We start from the raw sequence: 23,567 nt of genomic DNA, 5'->3' as shown, positions 1-23,567 counted from the left end.
TCACAAAGATAATAGTTATGTCTCTCTCTCTGTCTCAAACAGATAATAGTTCTGTCTCTCTCTCGGTCTCACACACAATATTTCTGTCTCTCTCTCACATACACACAGATAATAGTTCTGTCTCTCTCTCTCTCTCTCTCTCTCACATGCACACAGATAATAGTTCTGTCTCTCTGTCTCACACAGATAATAATGTCTCTCTCTCTCTGTCTCACACACAAATAATAGTTCTGTCTCTCTCTCTCCCTCTCTCTCTCTCTCTCTCTCTCTCTCTCTCTCTCTCTCTCTCTCTCTCTGTCTCACACACACACAGATAATAGTTCTGTCTCTCTCTCTGTTTTACAGATTTCTACAGTTGTTAACAAACATTTGTCATTTCTGGATTCACTTTTTCAGAACCCATCACACAGTATGAACTACAGTGATTTATATGGACTGAACTGTGCATCAGTTTTCATTACGTTATATATTTATATGTATTCGGATATTTTTGAAATTTTCAATTCTGAATACACCTTTACATGTATTGCGGTGGCTTACATCACTACTACAATTCACTATAAACACGCTCACAATAACAGCACACACTGTACTAGAATTCGCTATAACACGCTCACAATAACAGCACAGTGTACCACAATTCATTATAACACACTCACAATAACGGCACACTCTACGACAGTATGACACTGTATTTGAGAAATAAGACCATATATGTGTCATATATGACACTGTATGTATTTGAGGAATAAGATTGTGTGTGTCATGTATGCCACTATGTATTTGAGGAATAAGATCGTGTGTCATGTATGACACTGTATGTATTCGAGTAATACTGAACTATAAATTGGTCTGTTTTGTAGAAGTGGGTCAGAGGAGATTGGACTGGCTGTTCCTCTCACATACATGAAAATTCTTAAAGTGACTGAACCTTATATCTGTGTCTGCTGTTATGGGTAATTATTTGACATATGTGCACACCCATATTCATGATTTTTCACTTGGATTTGTGCTTCTTAAATTTGGAGTGTGTGTTCACACCAAACACAGTGTGTTTAAGGGGATTTCTACATACCTGAGTGTTTCCAGTCTGCAGTGGGGATCCTCCAGTCTAGCAGAGAGCAGCTTCACTCCTGACTCTCCTGGGTGGTTGTAAGTCAGGTCCAGTTCTTTCAGGTGGGAGGGGTTTGACCTCAGAGCTGAAGCCAGAGAAGAACAGCCTTCCTCTGTGACCAAACAACCAGACAGTCTGCAGAAAGGAGGGAAACAGGTAGAGAGAGGCAGAGAGTGAGATGCACTTCCAGAGCAGCCTGCATGGGGCAGCTAGAGAGGCTGGTAACTGTAGTTGGAGGTTCCTCCACTCTCATCTCCAAGATGGCGTCCTCCATGGCAGACGGCTTTGTTCACTCTTCTCCAGATTGCTGCTGTCTGTGTTTATTTTAGCTCTTATTTTTATTCAGCCCTTCAGAACTCTAGTCCACTATTAACCTACATCAGAAGAACCCTAAAGTGGGACTTGCACTGTGTGATTTCAGTGGTCTTATAAGACTGTTACATGTCAGAATGTATGAGATGATGCCAGTAAAATCTTGGTAGAATTCTACATCTGGCTGTGGTAACAGGAGTAATAACACATTTATGGACCTGTGAATCAGAGAAAGCTGTTTAATGACATTTTTAATATAGAGACAGGACCAGTGACAATGCAGAGATAAAGTCTAAGAATCCTAAGCGATGCATACTTATATATGTGTGTGTGGGGGGTTGTTTATGCCATTAAAACAAGTATAAACAACAGTGTTTTAACGTAGGAGTCTTTTCTTTAGGAAAAAGTTGATTCCTGATCTATTATTGTAGAAATTGAACTTTAGCACAAAGATGTGGCCAAATTATTATTCCCAGTGAATTTCACTAGAAAGCTCATCTTGTTTTTTAGATAAAAGAAGAATATTAATTGAATATAACAAATCTCACCTGAGTATCTCCAGTTTACAGTGTGAACTCTTCAGTCCAGCAGAAAGCTGCTCCACTCCTGAATTGTTCATGTCGTTGTTACTAAGGTCCAGTTCCCTGAGGAGGGAGTTTGGAAGTTGCAACGCTGATGCCAGATTTTCATAAGCGTTTTCCCCAAGATTACAGATAGCTAGACTGCAAGTAGATACAACAGACATTACAATATACCCTACAGTAGATACAACAGATATCGCAATATACCCTACAGTAGATACAATAAATATTACAATATACTCTACAGCAGATACAATAGACAATACAATAGTCTACAGTAGATACAACAGATATCACAATATACCCTGTAGTAGATACAACAGACATTACAATATACTCTACAGTAGATACCACAGACAATACAATATAGTCTACAGTAGATACAACAGATATTACAATATAGTCAACAGTAGATACAACAGATATCACAACATATTCCATAGTATATAGTACAGTGGAATTGTCATTATGGGAAATTTCTGAGAAATAGATATCCAAAATCATCATATTGTAAATGAGTACATGAATTCCCCTAATGGTAGTATGACTTTAATATGGGATTATTAAACTTCCCAGAGTCCCTCGCAGTCTTTGAATGCAGACTGAAGACCCATCTGTTTGTGGAATATTTAAATGACCACTGATCCTGCTCCTATGTTGACTAACTCAAACTCTAGTACTTATTGTAGAGTGTTGTTTATTACTCAGATGTTGACTGCTCCTATGTTGAATAACTCTAGTACTTATTGTTTATTACACAGATTGTTGGCTATTATAGAGCTTATATGTATTTTGTACTTCTAGGCATTAGCACTGATCCCTGTATCTCAACAGTATTCTAGTTCATTGGCATCTTGCACTCTAACCTACTTTACTGGCTAGGATCTCTTCTATGAGGAAATGACAAAGCACTTTTCTAAGTCGCTCTGGATAAAAGCATCTGCCAAATGCTGTAAAAGTAAATATAAATGTAATCTTATGTGGTCATGGAACTGTCTTGGCTTTATGGGACATTTCTAAGAAATAGATATCCAAAATCAGAGAACTTTATAATATAATATAAAAGTGTAAATTTCCTTGCATTGCTTTGCCTGGCAATGTTAGCTTAATACTGTACTATAAGGGAGTTGACACTGACCTTTTTAAAATGGCTCTTTATTTACATTCAAAAATAGTCACAGAAACTCACCTGAGAATCTCCAGTTTACAGTGTGAACTCTTCAATCCAGCACAGAGCTGCTCCACTCCTGAATTCTGCAGGTCATTATTATTCATCTCCAGCTCTCTCAGTGAGTTTTCTGTTTGTAGAACTGATGTGAGGGATTTGCAAGACTCTTCAATGAGACCACAGCCAGATAGTCTGTAAAAGAGTAAATACAGTAAATAATGTAGTTCAGTCAGAGGATGATGAATTAACAGATCTGAACTGCTAATAAAAACGTAAAGAAGAGCATGAAAGGTCTGGAACACACTGATACATTTTCAGCCTTTTAATTTTACAAACACAGTAAATTTCCAACACTACTGTGTCTTCATCAAAGACAAAATGGTCAAAGACATGACAAATAACATGCATTAGCAACCTAAGACACGTGTCCAAATAATGGATGGTTGGTTCATAAGTCAGTGAATGGCAGTTACCATAATCAGAGTCCAAATATCAAAATATCCCACCCCTAACACCATAACAGGAAACAGAACAACATCGATCTCATTCAATGTTTTACAAATATAAATACACTAATATACAAACAGAAAATATTGTTGGAAGACATGCAGAGTAGTGATTATGGAGGAATAAACACTGCAGTATTGATTATGGAGGAATGAACACTGCAGTAGTGATTATGGGGGAATGAACACTGCAGTAGTGATTATGGGGGAATGAACACTGCAGTATTGTTTGGACAGAATGCAGAGAGCAGAATCTTTTACTAGTGTTCACATTCCTGTGCTCACACTATGAGTCACTGATCATGAAACATTCTCCTCTGCCTTTGCTTTTCCCAGTGAGGTCCTGAGTTCTGTCTGTGTGGTGCACCGAGAATCCTGGAGGATTAATAGCTGAGTCAGGGACCCCATCAGTCAGTCAGGTGTGTGACTCAGACCCCATCAGTCAATCAGGTGTGTGTGAGGCAGATCCCATCACTCAGTCAGGTGTGTGTGACTCAGAGCCCATCAGTCAGTCAGGTGTGTGTGAGGCAGACTCCATCAGTCAGTCAGGTGTGTGTGAGGCAGACCTCATCAATCAGTCAGGCTGCTCTCTCCCTCGCTATCTTAAACAGACACACACACGCACACACACACACACACACGCACACAAAACGTCTGTCTGTCTCACACACACACAGATAATGGTTCTGTCTCTCTAACACACACAAATAGACCTGTCTCTCTCTCTCTCTCTCTCTCTCTATTTCAGAGACACACACACACAGATAATAGTTCTGCTGCTCTCTCTTCCTTTCTCTCTCTCTCTCACACACACACACACACACACAATTCACTCCTTCTCTCCTCCTAATCTCCTGATTACTGATTACTGTGTCTTGTGTGTCTTTCTTTCTGTCTTGTAATTAAGTCCACAGGTTCACTCGTCCAGTGCTGAACATTGTTCCTCAATACTGTGTTCAGATGTTCTGAGTTTACTGTCAGTTGTCTGCTCAGTTTCTCTCTCTGCTGACTCCACGTCGTCTATCATCACTGTTCTATTTTAGTTTGATGTCTCTGGCTTGATGAAAAAATTAGCAGCCAACATTCACTCCTAAGTCAAGCTAATATGACGTTAGTGTGAGGTATCTAGGTGTAGTAACCAACAATATACTGTAACTTGGCAAGCTTAAGGTTACTAATATTAGCCAGCTACATGTTTCATAAAAACACCCGTGGAGAGAGATCACAGGTTTATCTTAAGGAATAACCAATAAACTTTTCAGTTCTATTGAATGAATATTAACTTGTTGCGTTCTTTCCTCCAGCACGGCTGTCAGTTCAGCTCATCTCAACATGTGTTGAACACACGATGTAAATCATAATGAGAACAGGGTCTCCCACCCAAAAACGCAAGGGAATCGTGTGATTGTAAAAGTGTCCTGTAATGTGTCTAGAACCTTAATGGTTCAGCTTTAAATGTTTTAATTAAGATTTTAAGGGCTTTTATTTGCAGAGAGATTAGAATGACTGATGTTTACAGTGTTTCCATACATAAACTAGTTTAAATCGCTTAGTGAAAATCTTACATTGGAACGCTTCATTTTGCAAAATTTCTGCGCTCAAGTGACCAAAAATGCAGCTTGTGGACAAAATGCCAAAGTGCCTAGTTGAAGCAGCATTGTAATAAATACACCTGTACATGTGGACAAGGACTCATCTGTGTCTCCTCTTTACAATGTTATATTTCTCTTCTAGACTTGAATATCTGCGCATGCATCACAAATGTAACTCTTTGTCTCCACAGTGTGGTCATTTAATGAAATGCAGTGAAGTTTCAACAGAAAACTATATTTAGAAATATTTAAAGAAGAGAACTTTATAATATAATATAAAAGTGTACATTTCCTTGCATTGCCTTGCCTGACAATGTTTGTTTAATACTGTACTATAAGGGAGTTGACACTGACTTTTTTAAAATGGCTCTTTATTTACATTCAAAAATAGTCACAGAAACTCACCTGAGAATCTCCAGTTTACAGTGTGAGCTCTTCAGTCCAGCACAGAGCTGCTCCACTCCTGAATTCTGCAGGTCATTATTATTTATCTCCAGCTCTCTCAGTGAGTTTTCTGTTTGTAGAACTGATGTGAAGGATTTGCAAGACTCTTCAGTGAGACCACAGCCAGATAGTCTGTAAAAGAGTAAATACAGTAAATAATGTAGCTCAGTCAGAGGATGATGAATTAAAAGATCTGAAATGCTAATAAACATTTTAAGAAGAGCTTGAAAGGTCTGGAACACACTGATACATTTTCAGCCGTTTAATTTTACAAACATAGCAACATTTCAACATTACCGTGTCTTCATCAAAGACACAATGGACAAAGACATGACAAATAACATTCATTAGCAACCTAAGACAGGTGACCAAATAATGGATGGTTGGTTTATAAGTCAGTGAATGGCAGTTACCATAACCAGAGTCCAAATATCAAAATATCCCACCCCTAACACCATAACAGGAAACAGAACAACACAGATCTCATTCAATGTTTCACAAATACAAATACACTAATATACAAACAGAAAATATTGTTGGAAGACATGCAGAGTAGTGATTATGGAGGAATAAACACTGCAGTAGTGATTATTGGGGAATGAACACTGCAGTAGTGATTATGGGGAATGAACACTGCAGTATTGTTTGGACAGAATGCAGAGAGCAGAATCTTTTACGAGTGTTTACATTCCTGTGCTCACACTATGAGTCACTGATCATGAAACATTCTCCTCTGCCTTTGCTTTTCCCAGTGAGGTCCTGAGTTCTGTCTGTGTGGTGCACCGAGAATCCTGGAGGCTTAATAGCTGAGTCGGGGACCCCATCAGTCAGTCAGGTGAGTGTGAGGCAGACCCCATCAGTCAGTCAGGTGTGTGTGAGGCAGACCCCATCAGTTAGTCAGGTGTGTGTGAGGCAGACCCCATGAGTCAGTCAGGTGTGTGAGAGGCAGACCCCATCAGTCAGTCAGGTGTGTGACTCAGACCCCATCAGTCAATCAGGTGTGTGTGAGGCAGACCCCATCAGTCAATCAGGTGTGTGTGAGGCAGATCCCATCACTCAGTCAGGTGAGTGTGAGGCAAACCCCATCAGTCAGGTGTGTGTGAGGCAGACCTCATCAATCAGTCAGGCTGCTCTCTCCCTCGCTATCTTAAACAGACACACACACGCACACACACACACACACACGCACACACGCACACAAAACGTCTGTCTGTCTCACACACACACAGATAATGGTTCTGTCTCTCTAACACACACAAATAGACCTGTCTCTCTCTCTCTCTCTCTCTCTCTATTTCAGAGACACACACACACAGATAATAGTTCTGCTGCTCTCGCTTCCTTTCTCTCTCTCTCTCACACACACACACACACACACACACACACACACACACACACACACACACAATTCACTCCTTCTCTCCTCCTAATCTCCTGATTACTGATTACTGTGTCTTGTGTGTCTTTCTTTCTGTCTTGTAATTAAGTCCACAGGTTCACTCGTCCAGTGCTGAACATTGTTCCTCAATACTGTGTTCAGATGTTCTGAGTTTACTGTCAGTTGTCTGCTCAGTTTCTCTCTCTGCTGACTCCACGTCGTCTATCATCACTGTTCTATTTTAGTTTGATGTCTCTGGCTTGATGAAAAAATTAGCAGCCAACATTCACTCCTAAGTCAAGCTAATATGACATTAGTGTGAGGTATCTAGGTGTAGTAACCAACAATATACTGTAACTTGGCAAGCTTAAGGTTACTAATATTAGCCAGCTACATGTTTCATAAAAACACCCGTGGAGAGAGATCACAGGTTTATCTTAAGGAATAACCAATAAACTTTTCAGTTCTATTGAATGAATATTAACTTGTTGCGTTCTTTCCTCCAGCACGGCTGTCAGTTCAGCTCATCTCAACATGTGTTGAACACACGATGTAAATCATAATGAGAACAGGGTCTCCCACCCAAAAACGCAAGGGAATCGTGTGATTGTAAAAGTGTCCTGTAATGTGTCTAGAACCTTAATGGTTCAGCTTTAAATGTTTTAATTAAGATTTTAAGGGCTTTTATTTGCAGAGAGATTAGAATGACTGATGTTTACAGTGTTTCCATAAACTAGTTTAAATCGCTTAGTGAAAATCTTACATTGGAACGCTTCATTTTACAACACTTTTGTTAGAGTTTCTGAATATATTCATCTTGTAAGACATTTTGCAAAATTTCTGCGCTCAAGTGACCAAAAATGCAGCTTGTGGACAAAATGCCAAAGTGCCTAGTTGAAGCAGCATTGTAATAAATACACCTGTACATGTGGACAAGGACTCATCTGTGTCTCCTCTTTACAATGTTATATTTCTCTTCTAGACTTGAATATCTGCGCATGCATCACAAATGTAACTCTTTGTCTCCACAGTGTGGTCATTTAATGAAATGCAGTGAAGTTTCAACAGAAAACTATATTTAGAAATATTTAAAGAAGAGAACTTTATAATATAATATAAAAGTGTACATTTCCTTGCATTGCCTTGCCTGACAATGTTTGTTTAATACTGTACTATAAGGGAGTTGACACTGACTTTTTTAAAATGGCTCTTTATTTACATTCAAAAATAGTCACAGAAACTCACCTGAGAATCTCCAGTTTACAGTGTGAGCTCTTCAGTCCAGCACAGAGCTGCTCCACTCCTGAATTCTGCAGGTCATTATTATTTATCTCCAGCTCTCTCAGTGAGTTTTCTGTTTGTAGAACTGATGTGAAGGATTTGCAAGACTCTTCAGTGAGACCACAGCCAGATAGTCTGTAAAAGAGTAAATACAGTAAATAATGTAGCTCAGTCAGAGGATGATGAATTAAAAGATCTGAAATGCTAATAAACATTTTAAGAAGAGCTTGAAAGGTCTGGAACACACTGATACATTTTCAGCCGTTTAATTTTACAAACATAGCAACATTTCAACATTACCGTGTCTTCATCAAAGACACAATGGACAAAGACATGACAAATAACATTCATTAGCAACCTAAGACAGGTGACCAAATAATGGATGGTTGGTTTATAAGTCAGTGAATGGCAGTTACCATAACCAGAGTCCAAATATCAAAATATCCCACCCCTAACACCATAACAGGAAACAGAACAACACAGATCTCATTCAATGTTTCACAAATACAAATACACTAATATACAAATAGAAAATATTGTTGGAAGACATGCAGAGTAGTGATTATGGAGGAATAAACACTGCAGTAGTGATTATGGGGGAATGAACACTGCAGTATTGTTTGGACAGAATGCAGAGAGCAGAATCTTTTACTAGTGTTTACATTCCTGTGCTCACACTATGAGTTACTGATCATGAAACATTCTCCTCTGCCTTTGCTTTTCCCAGTGAGGTCCTGAGTTCTGTCTGTGTGGTGCACCGAGAATCCTGGAGGCTTAATAGCTGAGTCAGGGACCTCATCAGTCAGTCAGGTGTGTGTGATGCAGACCCCATCAGTCAGTCAGGTGTGTGTGAGAGGCAGACCCCATCAGTCAGTCAAGTGTGTGTGAGAGGCAGACCCCATCAGTCAGTTAAGTGTGTGTGAGGCAACTATCTCATGTCTGCTGTTGACATGAAATGTGTCCCTGGAGTTTGTCCTTCATGGACTGTATGTGTGCAGTAAAATACTGGGGAGAGGAGGATGGTTCACATGTTTCAGTTGGATCAGAACTGACTCACTTCTCCTGCACTGCTTGTGTGAGGACTCAAGCACATCTGACTTTTTGTACAAAAGAACTGATATGGTCAGTTTCACAACTGTGCTTACATGCATTTGAGTAGAGCCAAATACTAACACTTTCTGAAATTCAAGAAAAAACTTTAAACTGTTCACTGAAATTATGCTGATTATATGATTTGTAAAGAAAAGCATTGTATTAAACTTGAGAGAAATGCAAAACAATCATTTTCACTAGTGGTCTGAGATATTGGTCCCACTGTATGTGAGCAACAGCAGTAACCTGCTACAGTTTTAGGTGAGTGACAGTAGTAACAGCATTAGCTTCTGAGAGACTCACTGCATGTTACACTGATCACACAGAGCTGTGAACTTTACTGCTTGTTACACTGATCACACAGAGCTGTGAACGTCACTGCATGTTACACTGATCACACAGAGCTGTGAACATCACTGCATGTTACACTGATCACACAGAGCTGTGAACGTCACTGCATGTTACACTGATCACACAGAGCTGTGAACGTCACTGCATGTTACACTGATCACACAGAGCTGTGAACATCACTGCATGCTACACTGATCACACAGAGCTGTGAACGTCACTGCATGTTACACTCATCATTTTACATTTATGGCATTTAGCTGACACTTTTATCCAAAGCATCTTACAATTATGACTGAGTACAACTTGAGCAATTAAGGGTTAAGGGTCTTGCTCAGGGGCCCAACAGTGGCAACTCGGCAGTGGTGCGGCTTGAACCAGCAACCTTCTAATTAAATGTCAAGTACCTTAATCACACAGAGCTGAAGGTGTAGTACTGGAATCAGTTGCTGTTAATGATGTTAGTTTATTTTGACTTAAACCTATTTACAACTAGATTATGGCAAATTGCCTTGGTAAAATATTTAAACAATGAAAATGTTTCAGATGAAGTCATATTAACACCTACACCTTTATATAGTGTTTCAGATGTAGTCATATTAACACCTACACCTTTATAATGTGCCCAATCACCATCATCGGCTCTAAACAAAACCTGTGATAAAGTTTGAAAACTGCCATCAGTGTGAAATATATATATGTGCGTGTGTGTGTGCGCATGTGCGCGCATGTGTATACATTGGTCATGCTCATCCTTGTGCACTTTTCTCTGTATTAGTCAGTAGTGGTTGAACTGTAATGTTGGTCAGAAAGCTGAACTGATAGTTCATATTTAAACCCTTTTATATGTTACACTGGGTGGTGTGGTGTGGTGTGTGTTTGTGTGCGCGTGCACATGTACACACTGATAGTTCGTACTTGAACAGTTCTGTATGTTACACTGCAGCACATTTTCTCTGGCTGTTTTACTAAGAGTGTGAACTATAAACATTGTTGGCCACTGTTTTAAATGTAGGACCATTCTCAACACACAGACCCATGACATCAAATATAATTTAACCATCATTAATACATTTAAAGTAATTAATCACTGGACAGTGTTACTACATTCCAATGTTCCACAACTTTATGGTTTAACTTAAGCACCTGGTGTTGGAGCCTTCAATCACCTACATGTGCTTTAATGTAGGATCTCTCTATCCTTCTCTCTCTAATGTTCTCTCTCACTCTCTGTTTCATTTTCATAGAAGACCTTCTGAGTCTAGCACATCCACTGCCTGCTACATCCACTGTTCATCTCTAAATGAAAATACTCACATGGCTTTTCTGGATGCTTTGACCACTGGCAGCAGTCTCAGTAGACATTCCTCTGATGGGTCATATTTCCTCAGGTCAAACTCATCCAGCTCCTCTTCAGAATTCAGCAACACAAATGCCAGAGCTGACCACTGAGCAGGAGACAGTCTGGCTCCATGGAGACCACTGTTACTTCCTCTGCTCAGGTATGTTTGGACTTCCTGCACTAGAGAATGCTCATTCAGTTCATTCAGACAGTGGAACAGATTGATGGATTTCTCTGTAGAGGGACTGTCACTGATCTTCTCCTTGATGTACTTCACTGTTTCCTCTTTGCTGTGAGAGCTGCTTCCTGTCTGTGTCAGTAGGCGTCGTAAGAGAGTCTGATTGGACTCCAGTGAGAGACCCAGAAGGAAGCGAAGGAAAAGGTCCAGGTGTCCATTTTGACTCGTTAAGGCCTTGTCCACTGCAACGTTGAGGAAGACAGACATTGGGGTTTTGGAAATATTGAAAAATCCAGGGTGTTCCTGTTGTAGCACATTGGTGTTGGTGGAGATGAAGGAAATAAACACATATAAAGCAGCCAGAAACTCCTGAACACTCAGATGTACAAAGCTGAACACCTTCCCCAGCTGTAGCTCAAACTCCTCTCTGAAGATCTGAGTGCACATTCCTGAACACACTGTCATTTCTCTGACATCTATGCCACTGTTTCTCAGGTCTTCCTCATAGAAGATCAGATTGCCTTTTTCTAGCTGTTGGAACGCCAGTTTTCCCAGTGCCAAAACATGTTTTCTCATGTGACATGGGTGAGTGGGACCTTTTTGTCCTTTCATACTTGGTCCATACTTTTGATCTTTGTGTCTGAGCTGAAAGATCAGGAAGTGTGTGAACATCTGAGTCAGAGTCTTGGGGATCTCTCTAATCTCTGCTTCACCTAACATTCTCTCTAGAACAGTGGCTGCAATCCAACAGAAGACTGGAATGTGGCACATGATGCAGAGGCTTTTTGACGACTTCATGTGTGTGATGATTCTATTGGCCAGGCCCTGATCACTGATTCTCTTCCTGAAATACTCCTCTTTCTGTGGTTCACTGAACCCTCTTACCTCTGTTACCTGGTCAACACACTCAGGAGGGATCTGATTGGCTGCTGCTGGTCGAGAGGTTATCCAGAGGAGAGCAGAGGGAAGCAGATTCCCCTCGATGAGGTTTGTCAGCAGCACATCCACTGAGGTTGACTCTGTTACATCCCACAATCTCTCATTTTTCTGGAAATCTAGAGGAAGTCTACATTCATCCAGACCATCAAAGATGAACATAATTTTGTAGCTGGTATAATGTTTAGGTTTTAATTCACATGTTTCTGGGAAAAAGCGATGAAGAAGCTCCACCAGACTGAACTTTTTCTCCTTCAGCAAATTCAGCTCCCTAAAAGGAAGTGGGAATATGAAGAGAACATCCTGATTTACATTTCCTTCAGACCAGTCCAGTATGAACTTCTGCACAGAGACTGTTTTACCAATTCCAGCCACTCCTTTAGTCAGCACAGTTCTGATGGCTTTGTCTTGTCCTGGTAAGGGTCTAAATATGTCACTGCATTTGATGGGTGTCTCCTGTGTTGCTGGTCTTCTGGAGGCTGCCTCAATCTGTCTCACCTCATGCTCATTATTAACCTTTCCACTCCCTCCCTCTGTGATGTAGAGCTCTGTGTAGATCTCATTCAGAAGTGCTGTGGTTCCATGCTGTGAGATTCCTTCATGAATCTTCTGACATTTGTCCCTCAGTTTGGATTTGAGCTTTCTGTGGCAAGCAGGGGCCAGTTCTGATAAAAGAGGAAGACAACAGAACACATGCTAATCTCTTTTAGATTCAGATTCATTCATAAAAGACTCATTACAGGAGTTACAGGAAAAGAGATAAACAGATTGTTATAAATAGATTGTTTATTCCTGCTAGATTGGCCATGAAACGTCCAGTGGGGGGGGTTGGGGGGGGTAAGGTGACATAGAAAAAAAAGATCAACATCTGCCAGTGATTTGTGGTCAAATCTCACTGGTCAAATTAAATCTCAGCCCTAAAGAATAACAATGTATCCTCAAAAGGTCAGCATTCTGCAAACACATGACACATAGTCCAGCAGTTAATGTACTGTACTAACAATCAGAAGGTTGTCAGTTCAAGCCCCACCACTACAAAGTTGCCACTGTAGGGTTCCTGAGCAAGACCATTAACCTTCAATTACTTGAATTGTACTCACAATTGTAAGTATTTATTTTTCTTCAATAAAAGCACCTGCTAAATGTAATAATGTCATGACCCATGAGCTCTTACTGGTCAGTAGTGTGTTAGCGAGGTCTGTCTGGTTCATCTTCCTCAGGACGTGCAGTGTGATCTCCAGCGCCCCCTCTCTGACACTGCTCTGATCCTCCTCATCCTCCACCTGTCTCTCAGTGCATGCTGGGTAATCTGAGCTCAGTAGATTCTTAAATCTCTTCAGCTGATTCTTCACCAGAGAGATGATTTTGTCCTCCAGCTCCTGAATAAACAGTATCAGTAAAACTAGTGTTATACACAGATCTTTTTAACACATAATAATTCATTAAACATGAGAGAGGACTGAACTGAGTGGGATTGGGTGGTCATGTGCACATTATGGTTTATAAAAGAACATAAGCATCACATTAACTGAGCTGTATCTTAAAGTTTAAATGTTAGTTAATTTTATAAAGTTATAATAGTTTGTGAAGTTTGAGTTTCGTTCATTATCAGTTAAATTACAAAAAGTCATTAAAGTAAAGCATGAACCAGTAAACCACAGAGTCTCATCATGATCTGTGATCTAAACACACTCTAATGATAAAGACCCTTCCCTCCTCACACACACACACACACACACACACACACACACACACACACACACACACTCACACACTTACACACACACACACACACACACACACACACCTTGAACACTGACTCCAGCTTTTCTTTAGAAATGTTTACAGGCTTCTTCTGGGCACTGGGGACAAACAAAACAAAGACTTTAATGGATAATCTACAGTTTATAACATGAATCCAAGTGAAATTCATGGTTGTGTACATGATGCTGATGATGATGTGATACATGGCTTCAACCCAAACACTGTACTGACAGTAGAGCAGAATAACCAGAGAAGCTGCCCCTGGCCCTCACTCTGGTGATGTAGAATAATGTTTATGTGAATGGTGCTTCACCAGATACTGGGAAATGAACACAAGAAAATGAACACTGGAACATAAACAATTATATGCACCCACACAGAACAGAGGGCACCAGAACAGAGAGAGTGAGGAGAGAGAGAGAGAGAGAGAGAGAGAGAGAGAGAGAGAGAGAGAGAGAGAGAGAGAGAGAGAGAGAGAGAGAGAGAGAGAGAGAGAGAGAGAGTGGTGTAACAGAGCAGCTGTGGGGCAGCAGGCAGGATAATCAGGGGTGAAGCGTCCTGGCAGGCTGCACCCATGGTGGACGCGCTAGCAGAACTATAAGATACTGACCAAGATAATTGTTAACCAGGGTGAGGGTTAATAAAGAAAGCTGTTAATCTAACATGTTCTGGATGAACTGTCTGTCTGTGTGTGTGTGTTTGTGTGTGTGTGACATTATTCTACTTTCCAAAGATTGGGTGTATTGTATTTATATTCTGTGTCCCACACCTGTTATGTAATACTCAGTGTTTATGCTGGAATCCTTCTCTCTGTAACAGATGAGTAAAGTGTTTTCTCTCGTCTAGATGGTGGTGTGATTCTGAAGAGTTTTGTTCATCCTGTGACTGAGGGAGATCCTCTGACTCTATACTGTTTACTTCACCCCACTATCACATCACACATCACTTTATATAAAGATGGATCACTGATCCAGACCCAGACTACAGGAGAAATGACCATCTATACTGTCTCAAAGACAGATGAGGGTGACTACTACTGTAAACACCCAGAGAGAGGAGAGTCACCACACAGCTGGGTCTCAGGGGTCAGAAAACAGTTAATTTAAATGTTTCTTAACAATCAGTTTAAAAGAGGGAACAGATCAAACATGTAACAAATAATTTTGTAATTAATGTGCTTTGTTCAGTTCCCATGAGTTCAGCTGGTGATTCCTCCTCTCTTGGCCTGGTTGGTTTGGCTGTGGGACTGAGTTTGGTCCTGTTCCTCATCTTACTGACCCTGCTGTGGTGCTACAAAACCAACACAGGTCTGAGATCAGCAGCGGATCATTTATGAATACTTTAAATATGATATGTTCAAATGATACACATCATAAAACATGTTTACATTATTAAACACGTTTCCTTTACACACACACACACACACACACACACACACACACACACCACACCTGTCCTTCGGCAACTACACAAACATACCTCACATACACACACACACACACACACACCTGTCTTTCAGCAACTACAGAAACATAACATGCACACACGCACACACATCACACCTGCCCTTCAGCAACTACACAGACAGACAGACACACACACACACACAACACCTGTCCTTCAACAACACGAACATCACACATGTCCTTCAGCAACACACACACACACACACACACACACACACACACACACACACACCACACCTGTCTGTCGGGAACACAACCATACCACACACATCAAACCTGTCCTTCAGCAAGACAAACACACACACACACACACTCACAGCTGCCCTTCAGCAACCACACAAACACACACCTGCCCTTCAGCAACCACACACACCTGCCTATCAGCAACCATACACACAAACACACACACACACGCCCTTCAGCAATACAAAAATACCCTACAACCCCACCCGCCCTTTAGCAAACACACACACCCCCACCTGCCCTTCAGCAACCAGACACACCCACCCACCTGCCCTTCAGCAACCATACACACCTACCCACCCGCCCTTCAGCAACCACACACACCCACCCACCCACCCGCCCTTCAGAAACCACACACACACACCTGCCCTTCAGCAACCACACACCCTTCAGCAACCAACCACACACACGCACCTGCCCTTCAGCAACCACACACCTGCCCTTCAGCAACCACACACACACACACCTGCCCTTCAGCAACCAACCACACACACACACACACACACACACACACACACACCTGCTCTTCAGCAACCACACACCTGCTCTTCAGAAACCAACCAACCACACACACAGACAACCCTTTAGCAACCAACCACACACACCCACCCCACCTGTCCTTCAGCAACCCCACACCCGCCCACCTGCTCTTCAGCAACCACACGCACACACACACACACACTCGCACTTCAGCAACTACACACACACACACACACCTGCCCTTCAGTAACCACACATACACACCTGCCCTTCAGCAACCACACACACACCTGCCCTTCAGCAACCACACACACACACACACACACACACACACACACCTGTCTGTCAGCAAAACAAACATACCACACTCATTTTCTCCTAAAACTAAAACAGACCTGTGGTGAACCCCTCTTATTAGTTTGACCTGTAGAATGGTGACATTGTTTACTGGGGTATTAGTGTTGTAATATTGGGGTAACTTCACTCCCTCACACACTGGGAGGAACACATCCACCCCACTTATGAAAGAATCTGAGTGTGTAATGTGTTACTCACTGTAGGACTGAGGTCACAGGTTCACTACTGAAGTTAAAAGGATTATCCATGGATGCATCACTCTTCATAGATACACAGGTGGGTGCTGGAGGTGATTCACTCTTCACAGACACACAGCTGGGAGCTGGAGGCTCTGCTCTCTCTACCCTGATGAAGATGAGGAAAGTGTTGAGTAATTACATCCTTCACTACATCTCATTTATCCTGAATATTCCCTCTTCCTGTTTCCTCAGATTAAGTGCTGATGGAAAGCTCCTCACTGTGGGTCAGAGGTTCCTCCTCCACTGCTGGAGTTATGAGGCTCCATCATGGAGTTGTTCCTCTTCACACACACACACAGCTGGACACTGGAGATGCTGCTCTCTGCTCCCTGTCAACAGTTCATACACACAGAGTGAATGCCTGACAAAACTCACATTAACATATTAAAAAATAAAAAGCATGATGTCAAACATGAAACATGAAGTAAAAAATAATATAAAAATACAGACATATAAAATAAAATAAATAAAGTAAGTAACACAATGTGTAATACATGTGGATGAGGACATCTTATGTTATTATATATATGTGCATGTTTACATATATGGTACTCAGATACTGTAACAGCCCGTATATGTGCACTCTGTTTTAAAGCACAGGCAACTTGACCATCAACTGCTAAAGCATCAAATAACCCCACATATCCAGCACAACCAGTACTTAACACACCCAATGACAAAGAAATTCAAATCTAAATTCATCATCATATTTACATTGAATTCATTTATTCTGTTTCTTGTTGCATTAACATTCTTTCACTGTTACTTTTGTGTTCAGCTGAAATAGTGATACTGAACCTGTCAACATGTCTGTCTGTTATATGCCCTTAATCAGTGTATATTAGTTGTTCACTACATTTACAGTACACTATAAGTGGTGGTACCTTTGTCCTTAATCAGTGTACATCAGTAGTTCACTACATTTACCGTACACTATAGGTGGTGGTGGGAAAAGTGACGTTTTGTAAAACAATGAGATGTTCAAAGCAGTTGTATTGAAAATTGCTTCAAGGTTTCAGAATACTGTAGTAGACTACTGTAGGGAAATGGAATGACTGGTTGGCTTTATACTGTGTTCAACCTGGTGTGTTGGCTAGAACTAGACTTAAAGACATACTGAGTTCAAAGGTGTAATAACAGGCATGGACTTTGATGTTACAGAACTGTAAAGAATAGGTTACCCAGTATTATATAATGCTATTAGATCAAGTCTGTGTCACCAATCTGTGGTCTATGACACAAATACAGATATGACTTTAAATGTCAATACTGTTTGCAAATGACAACATTCACAATAACAGAAAAAGGTTTACACAGTCTATTATAACGGCGATACTACGATCAATATAACAGGTACCTGGGTGCCATCTAGCGGCGACTCTCTGGAACTGCTTCAATGACTAGATAAACAAAGAAATGCAGTGGCCATGACTAAAATTTAAATGACTGATTTAACCTCCCAAACCCAAGGACTAATAGACAAAGAAAGTACAGCTGATATGAAACACAGCATTACCAGAGGAGAAATACACTAAAACGTGAAAGTGAAACTAAACCTATACAGAGAGCACATGGAGTGACGTGTCTGCTCATTAGTAACTGTAAACATCAACTAGGGCGTGGCCATACAGACGAACACACACACACACACACACACACACACACACAAACAAAGAGAGATGTTTAGGGGGAGGGGCTGTTTTTGGGCTGCGGCCCCGAAACCAATGCCGAACAGCGAGGCAGGAGGACCGAGCGATCCGACACGGGCCAGCGCAAGCAGCACAGCAGGGGGAAGGACAGGGACCAGGACGACAACAGACACACTGACAGGGACAGGCACTGACATAAAGGGGACAAAGTGACTGGCACAGACAGCGTGACGGGGACAGACAGTGAGAGGGACGGGCTCTTGTAATCTGCAGACGTGGTGTCGCTGACCAAGGGAGGGTCCCTATGGAGGACCTCCTCCACTGTTATGGGATCCTGCCCACGGTCGAACTCCGAATCCATCCGCAGACTAACATCGTTGCACTCCCCATTCCTCTCATAATCCGCACAGCCCTCATGCTAGTCCATGGAGGGGTAGTAGAACCCTGTGGAGTCTGACTCCGAGTACTGGACCTCATTGTATCATTCCTGGTAGTCTGGAGTGGGTTCGTAGAACTCTGCAGAGTCCAGTCCAGGACCATACTCAGGGCCCTCCAAGATCCTCCAGTGGCAATTTCGCCTGGTAAAAGGGTACAGAGCCCAAGCGTATGGAGGGTTTCCATCCAAGGGCGTTTACACCCTTTCTTCCCCTTCTTCTTCTTCTTACTTTTCATCCCAGGCATCCTTCGACAGTCGATGTTTCTGTCACGATGAGGAGTTAGAGCAGGAGGTGGGGACGAGTTACGCAAAACTGAAACATACGTGTAACAGTGAGCAGTAAGGAGGCGGACGCGGAGAAGAGCGAGATCTACTATGGGCAAATCCAAAATCAGAGTCGCTAAGGCAGTCCAGGGTCAAAGAACCGACACGAAGAGTGCAGAGGCACATGATTACAAGACAAGGGCTAGGATACACGAAGGTAAACAGGAGAAGCAGGCTATAACAGACTAGGAAACACGAAGGCTAAACAAAACAGGTTAACAAAAACAAAGGCTTTGAAACACAGATTCAAGTAAACACACAAGCACCAATTCAAAATGAAAGTAAACAACAACAATGAACAGCCAAAAACTAAGGGAACAAGGCAGCTTATATATGAATATACATGAATATATAAATACATGAACTTAAGCTAGAAATGAGGGACAGGTGTAAGCAATCATAGGAGGGGCAGAGAAAATGAAACTAAGGCATGGAACTAAAATACACATGACAGGGAAAACACAGAACACGGAAGCTGGGAGGGACTGATCATGACAATACATTTATTTACATAAAACAACAAAGACAGCATGCAGGCTATGAGTGTTAAACATCAACAGCAATCACACTTAGACAAATGACGTATATACAGGCACACTAATGATACACACCGAGGAGTTGGTGTGAAACACATACAGACGAACACACACACACACATACACAGAGATATTTGGGCGGGGGGGTATCATGACAGTGTGGATATACAGCACATCACTCCTGTCAGTAAACCAGAGGATCTCTCACTACATACACTTTCTATAAATTAATGTCACTATATCTATCCTAAGTACTGCTCACTGGATTTCTCTCACTAGCCTATCAGTCAATATGTCCCATCAATAACCTTCTATCTAGACAACACTGTATCTCTCCATCTCTCAAATTCTCTATTCTCACAAAAACCCTGAAAGTTTGGGTGTGTTTTCTTGACTTATAAGCATTCATAGAGTTTGTGACTGAGACAGATGTGTGATCAGGTTTGTTTCAGACACTGTCAGTCAAAGACAGGAGCGGCAGGTTCTGTATTGTGTAGAAACACAAGCTTCGTTTAGCCGTGGTCACGTGACATGGCCGTTTTGAGCCACACTTCGTATCAGTGTTTCAAAACGCTGCGCTTCAGAAACTCGAAACAAGCGTAGAAACATCAGTGTTGACCGTCCCCTCTCAAACTATAATTAATAATGCAGCTAATGAACTATACAGGGAATCTGAACTTGAGTTTAGGGAGTTTCAACTGGGACCATTTGAAAATATCACTGACTAACTAAGACTTGAAATCGAGTTTTACAATAACTAACAATATATATCTGGCCCCTTTAAATTATTTTAAATATAGCTATGCAATCGTACTGGGCGTTAGGACTTTAATCTTAAGATTTAATCCGCCTTTGGGTTGACCTACGAATTAACCTAAACAGAACTATGTACTTACAAAACATGTTGCCTTAAACTGCACCGACATCGCATTTTTACAAATGGAATGAACTTACCGTGAAATAATTTAACCGCGCGTATCTTCAACCCGCTCAACCTTCAACAACGCCAAATGTTCAGAAAATACTTTCGTTTTCTTGAGAAAGGCGAGACTACAGGAACACCTGTGGGTAAGTGGAGGGCGGAGCACATGTCAATCATTTTCGACTGAAGACAATTACACAACCGATTTCTTATAATAGTCATTTTTATTAAGCCAATCAGCAGACAAAGTTAGCTGTCCTTCATTTTGCTGCAGCGAATCATACACTAGTCTATACAACCAATGGCTTCACAGTCCCGCCTACACGGACTTGTTTTGCGGCTGCGCTGAGAGTAAATCTCCACTATGTCCGCACGTTGAAACACGTCGGAACTTAACAAACCACTTTGTAGCTCTAACTTACAGATGACTGTAATTTAGATAATCAGCCTCACAATAAGCATGTAAGTGTGTGGACGTCCATAGCATGTTGTGCAAATGACAAAAAAATAATCTTCTTAATGGCTGAATGTGTGTGTGTGTGTGTGTGTGTGTGTGTGTGTGTGTGTGTGTGTGTGTGTTTGTTTGTTTGTTTCAAGTATTGTGGAAAATAATTTATTTGTTTACCTGTATTTGGTAAACCTGTATCAGAAAACTACATGATGTATAGAACACAGCCTAACAGTAAAAGAATAGCAGTAAATGTGTGTTAGCATTGCAAGTTGACAGTTGATCATTTACATTTTATATTAAATAAATGCCATGCAGAGGAGATAAAGATAAAAGACAACAGTAAGAATAAAGAACAGCTGGATCACTGGCAGTGTTCTTCCATTAGAAGAAGGAACCAAACATGTTCCTCATCATATGAAAACTAGATTAAAATATTAAGTGAGCGATTTACGCGTGTTACGAATATGGAAAGCCAAAGTGGTCAAAATGCACTTCAAACGAAAGGCGGTTTGTTTGTAAAACGGAGAAAAAAGCGGCATTTTGGACGTTTTATGTCGCAAAGTCGGCATTCTTTTTCTCTCTGTTTATGGTTTACAGTTTTTGCGGCATATTTTACAGCATAGAGAAAAATAACACAGTTTGTATGTCAGTTTAAAACGCTGTAAAAAGCACCACTTTAAGTGTTCCTTGCTTCAGGTCTTGTGGAGGATAAGCATCGAGACTATTTTCTGTCCTGGCTCCAAGATGGTGGAATGAACTCCCATTCACTGTCTGGGCAGCAGAATCCCTTGCAGTCTTCAAACACAGCTTCACAGCTTCAGTCGCCCATCTATTTGCAGAATATTTAAAGGAAAACTGACACTGCTCCCTTATTGACTTATTGTACTTATTGTACAATAATGTACGTATTACATTACATTATTACAGTATATTAATGTACAATGTACTTATTGTAAGGTGTTGTTTATTATGTTGTTCAACAAACTCTAGCACTTATTATTTATAGCACTTATCATGGTTTAAGGTAGACCTTATGTATTTTGTACTTCTACATATCAGCACTCATCCCTGTATTCTAGTTCACTGGTATGTTTGATTCTAACTTACTGTACTGTAGTAGGATATATTCTATGAGTAAACGACAAAGCACTTTTGTAAGTCGCTCTGGATAAGAGCGTCTGCTAAATGCCGTAAATGTAAATAAACAAAGGTGATCAAAAATAAATGAAAAACTACTCATAAACAAACAAAAAAAGAACAAATTAAACAAAATAAACACTTGATAAAGCTCCTCCCTCGTTTCTCCTACTCCTCTTTATTAAAACCCATCCACTGCATTCATGAGACTGCTGAACACGTAGGCCACACCTCCAAAACTGAGGCACAAAGGACCCCTCAGATGAATCATTTGTTCTGGCCATACATCAAGGGATATGTGGACTTGGCTGCCACAAGGAGCTCAAGCCAGTACTGCCACAGTGCCTGCGTTAGGTCGTCCCAGTGCACACCCAGGATCCTACTCGTCCTCGGTCACATGCCTTCCTCAACTGACCATCGTCACTCACTCATCACTCACATCCAGTAATAACGTTATCAACACCAATGTTCTCGGCTAATTAATTGCATAATGACTCTAATTTGGACAATACTCTTGTAATAGAACCATCAGGAGCAGTATTGTTTGGAATAAATGTACAACATAACTCACCAAACTTACACAAACACCCCTCGTTCAGCCAACAGCATATCCAAAACCACATCATTTTTCCAAGTCAATATTGAGGAGGCTTGTAATTGTTCAGCCTTAGCTGACAAAGCATCATAGGTGTACTTAATAAATTGTTGTTGATTGTAATAAATATAGTTAATCCAGTCAACATTCTTATTAACCAACCAAAACAAGGAAGACTCAAAACCTGCTTCAGTCTGATTTCTAGACTTAAATTCATCTGGTACTCCCATAGAAACCCATTTACATCTATGCATATTTTATCACCTCAGCTACCTAATACCACAGCATGCTTTTGAATTGGATGAGTTTGAATTCCCTGTGTTTCAATCAATAAATTACTATAGCACTTTAGCAATTTACCTGAAATTTGCCAAGAAGTGCTCACGGTCATCATCTGGAGTTAAGGGATGCAGTTTGGGCTCTGAAGCCTAGTGCTACTCTCTGCCCTTCATCACCTCCTATCTGAACACTGACTCCTTCTTCAGCATCATCCTCACTCTGTCTTTGCTGGTCCTCCTGCTGCTGCAGCTGTCAGACCTGCTGCTGAAGGTTCCTCCATCACTGTTCTTGTCCTGAGCTGTCTGCCAATCCCTTGCTTCTTAGGATCAAATCCCACCTTTTCAAATGCCAGTATCCCACCAAATAATTCCAGCTACTCTTCGTGATTTGCCCAAAAATATTTATGGCAACACTTTT

General features: G+C 41.1%; 1 protein-coding gene and 1 long non-coding RNA gene across 3 annotated transcripts in view; both read right to left on the bottom strand.

The window, feature by feature from the left end:
- The window catches only part of LOC145657323 (NACHT, LRR and PYD domains-containing protein 3-like), a 31,657-nt gene extending 17,769 nt beyond the window's left edge, over positions 1-13,888 (bottom strand). The window contains exons 1-7 of the mRNA XM_081711710.1: positions 13,447-13,888; positions 11,134-12,937; positions 8,341-8,511; positions 5,679-5,849; positions 3,197-3,367; positions 1,975-2,148; positions 1,076-1,249 (exon numbers count right to left, since the gene is read on the bottom strand). Of these exons, the coding sequence (XP_081567836.1) occupies positions 1,076-1,249; positions 1,975-2,148; positions 3,197-3,367; positions 5,679-5,849; positions 8,341-8,511; positions 11,134-12,937; positions 13,447-13,483 (2,702 nt within the window). The 5' untranslated portion in view covers positions 13,484-13,888. The remainder of the gene's footprint in view (positions 1-1,075; positions 1,250-1,974; positions 2,149-3,196; positions 3,368-5,678; positions 5,850-8,340; positions 8,512-11,133; positions 12,938-13,446) is intronic.
- A 199-nt stretch (positions 13,889-14,087) lies between these two features.
- On the bottom strand, positions 14,088-20,826 carry LOC145657395 (uncharacterized). 2 transcript variants are annotated; one of them, XR_014123035.1, is made up of 5 exons: positions 20,721-20,826; positions 18,179-18,221; positions 17,041-17,150; positions 16,781-16,927; positions 14,088-14,134 (listed from the first exon to the last, which is right to left on the bottom strand). It is a non-coding gene; the product is annotated as an uncharacterized LOC145657395 (long non-coding RNA). The 2 variants fall into 2 exon arrangements; XR_014123034.1 differs by lacking the exon at positions 14,088-14,134 and adding an exon at positions 14,163-15,326.
- Between the last annotated feature and the right edge of the window lie 2,741 nt (positions 20,827-23,567).

Source organism: Electrophorus electricus, chromosome 1 (genome assembly GCF_041902795.1).
Source record: "Electrophorus electricus isolate QZ-2024a chromosome 1, ASM4190279v1, whole genome shotgun sequence".
Classification (NCBI taxonomy): domain Eukaryota; kingdom Metazoa; phylum Chordata; class Actinopteri; order Gymnotiformes; family Gymnotidae; genus Electrophorus; species Electrophorus electricus.
Note: the sequence above shows the minus strand (reverse complement) of the source record. Positions and strands in the feature narration are given on the sequence as shown.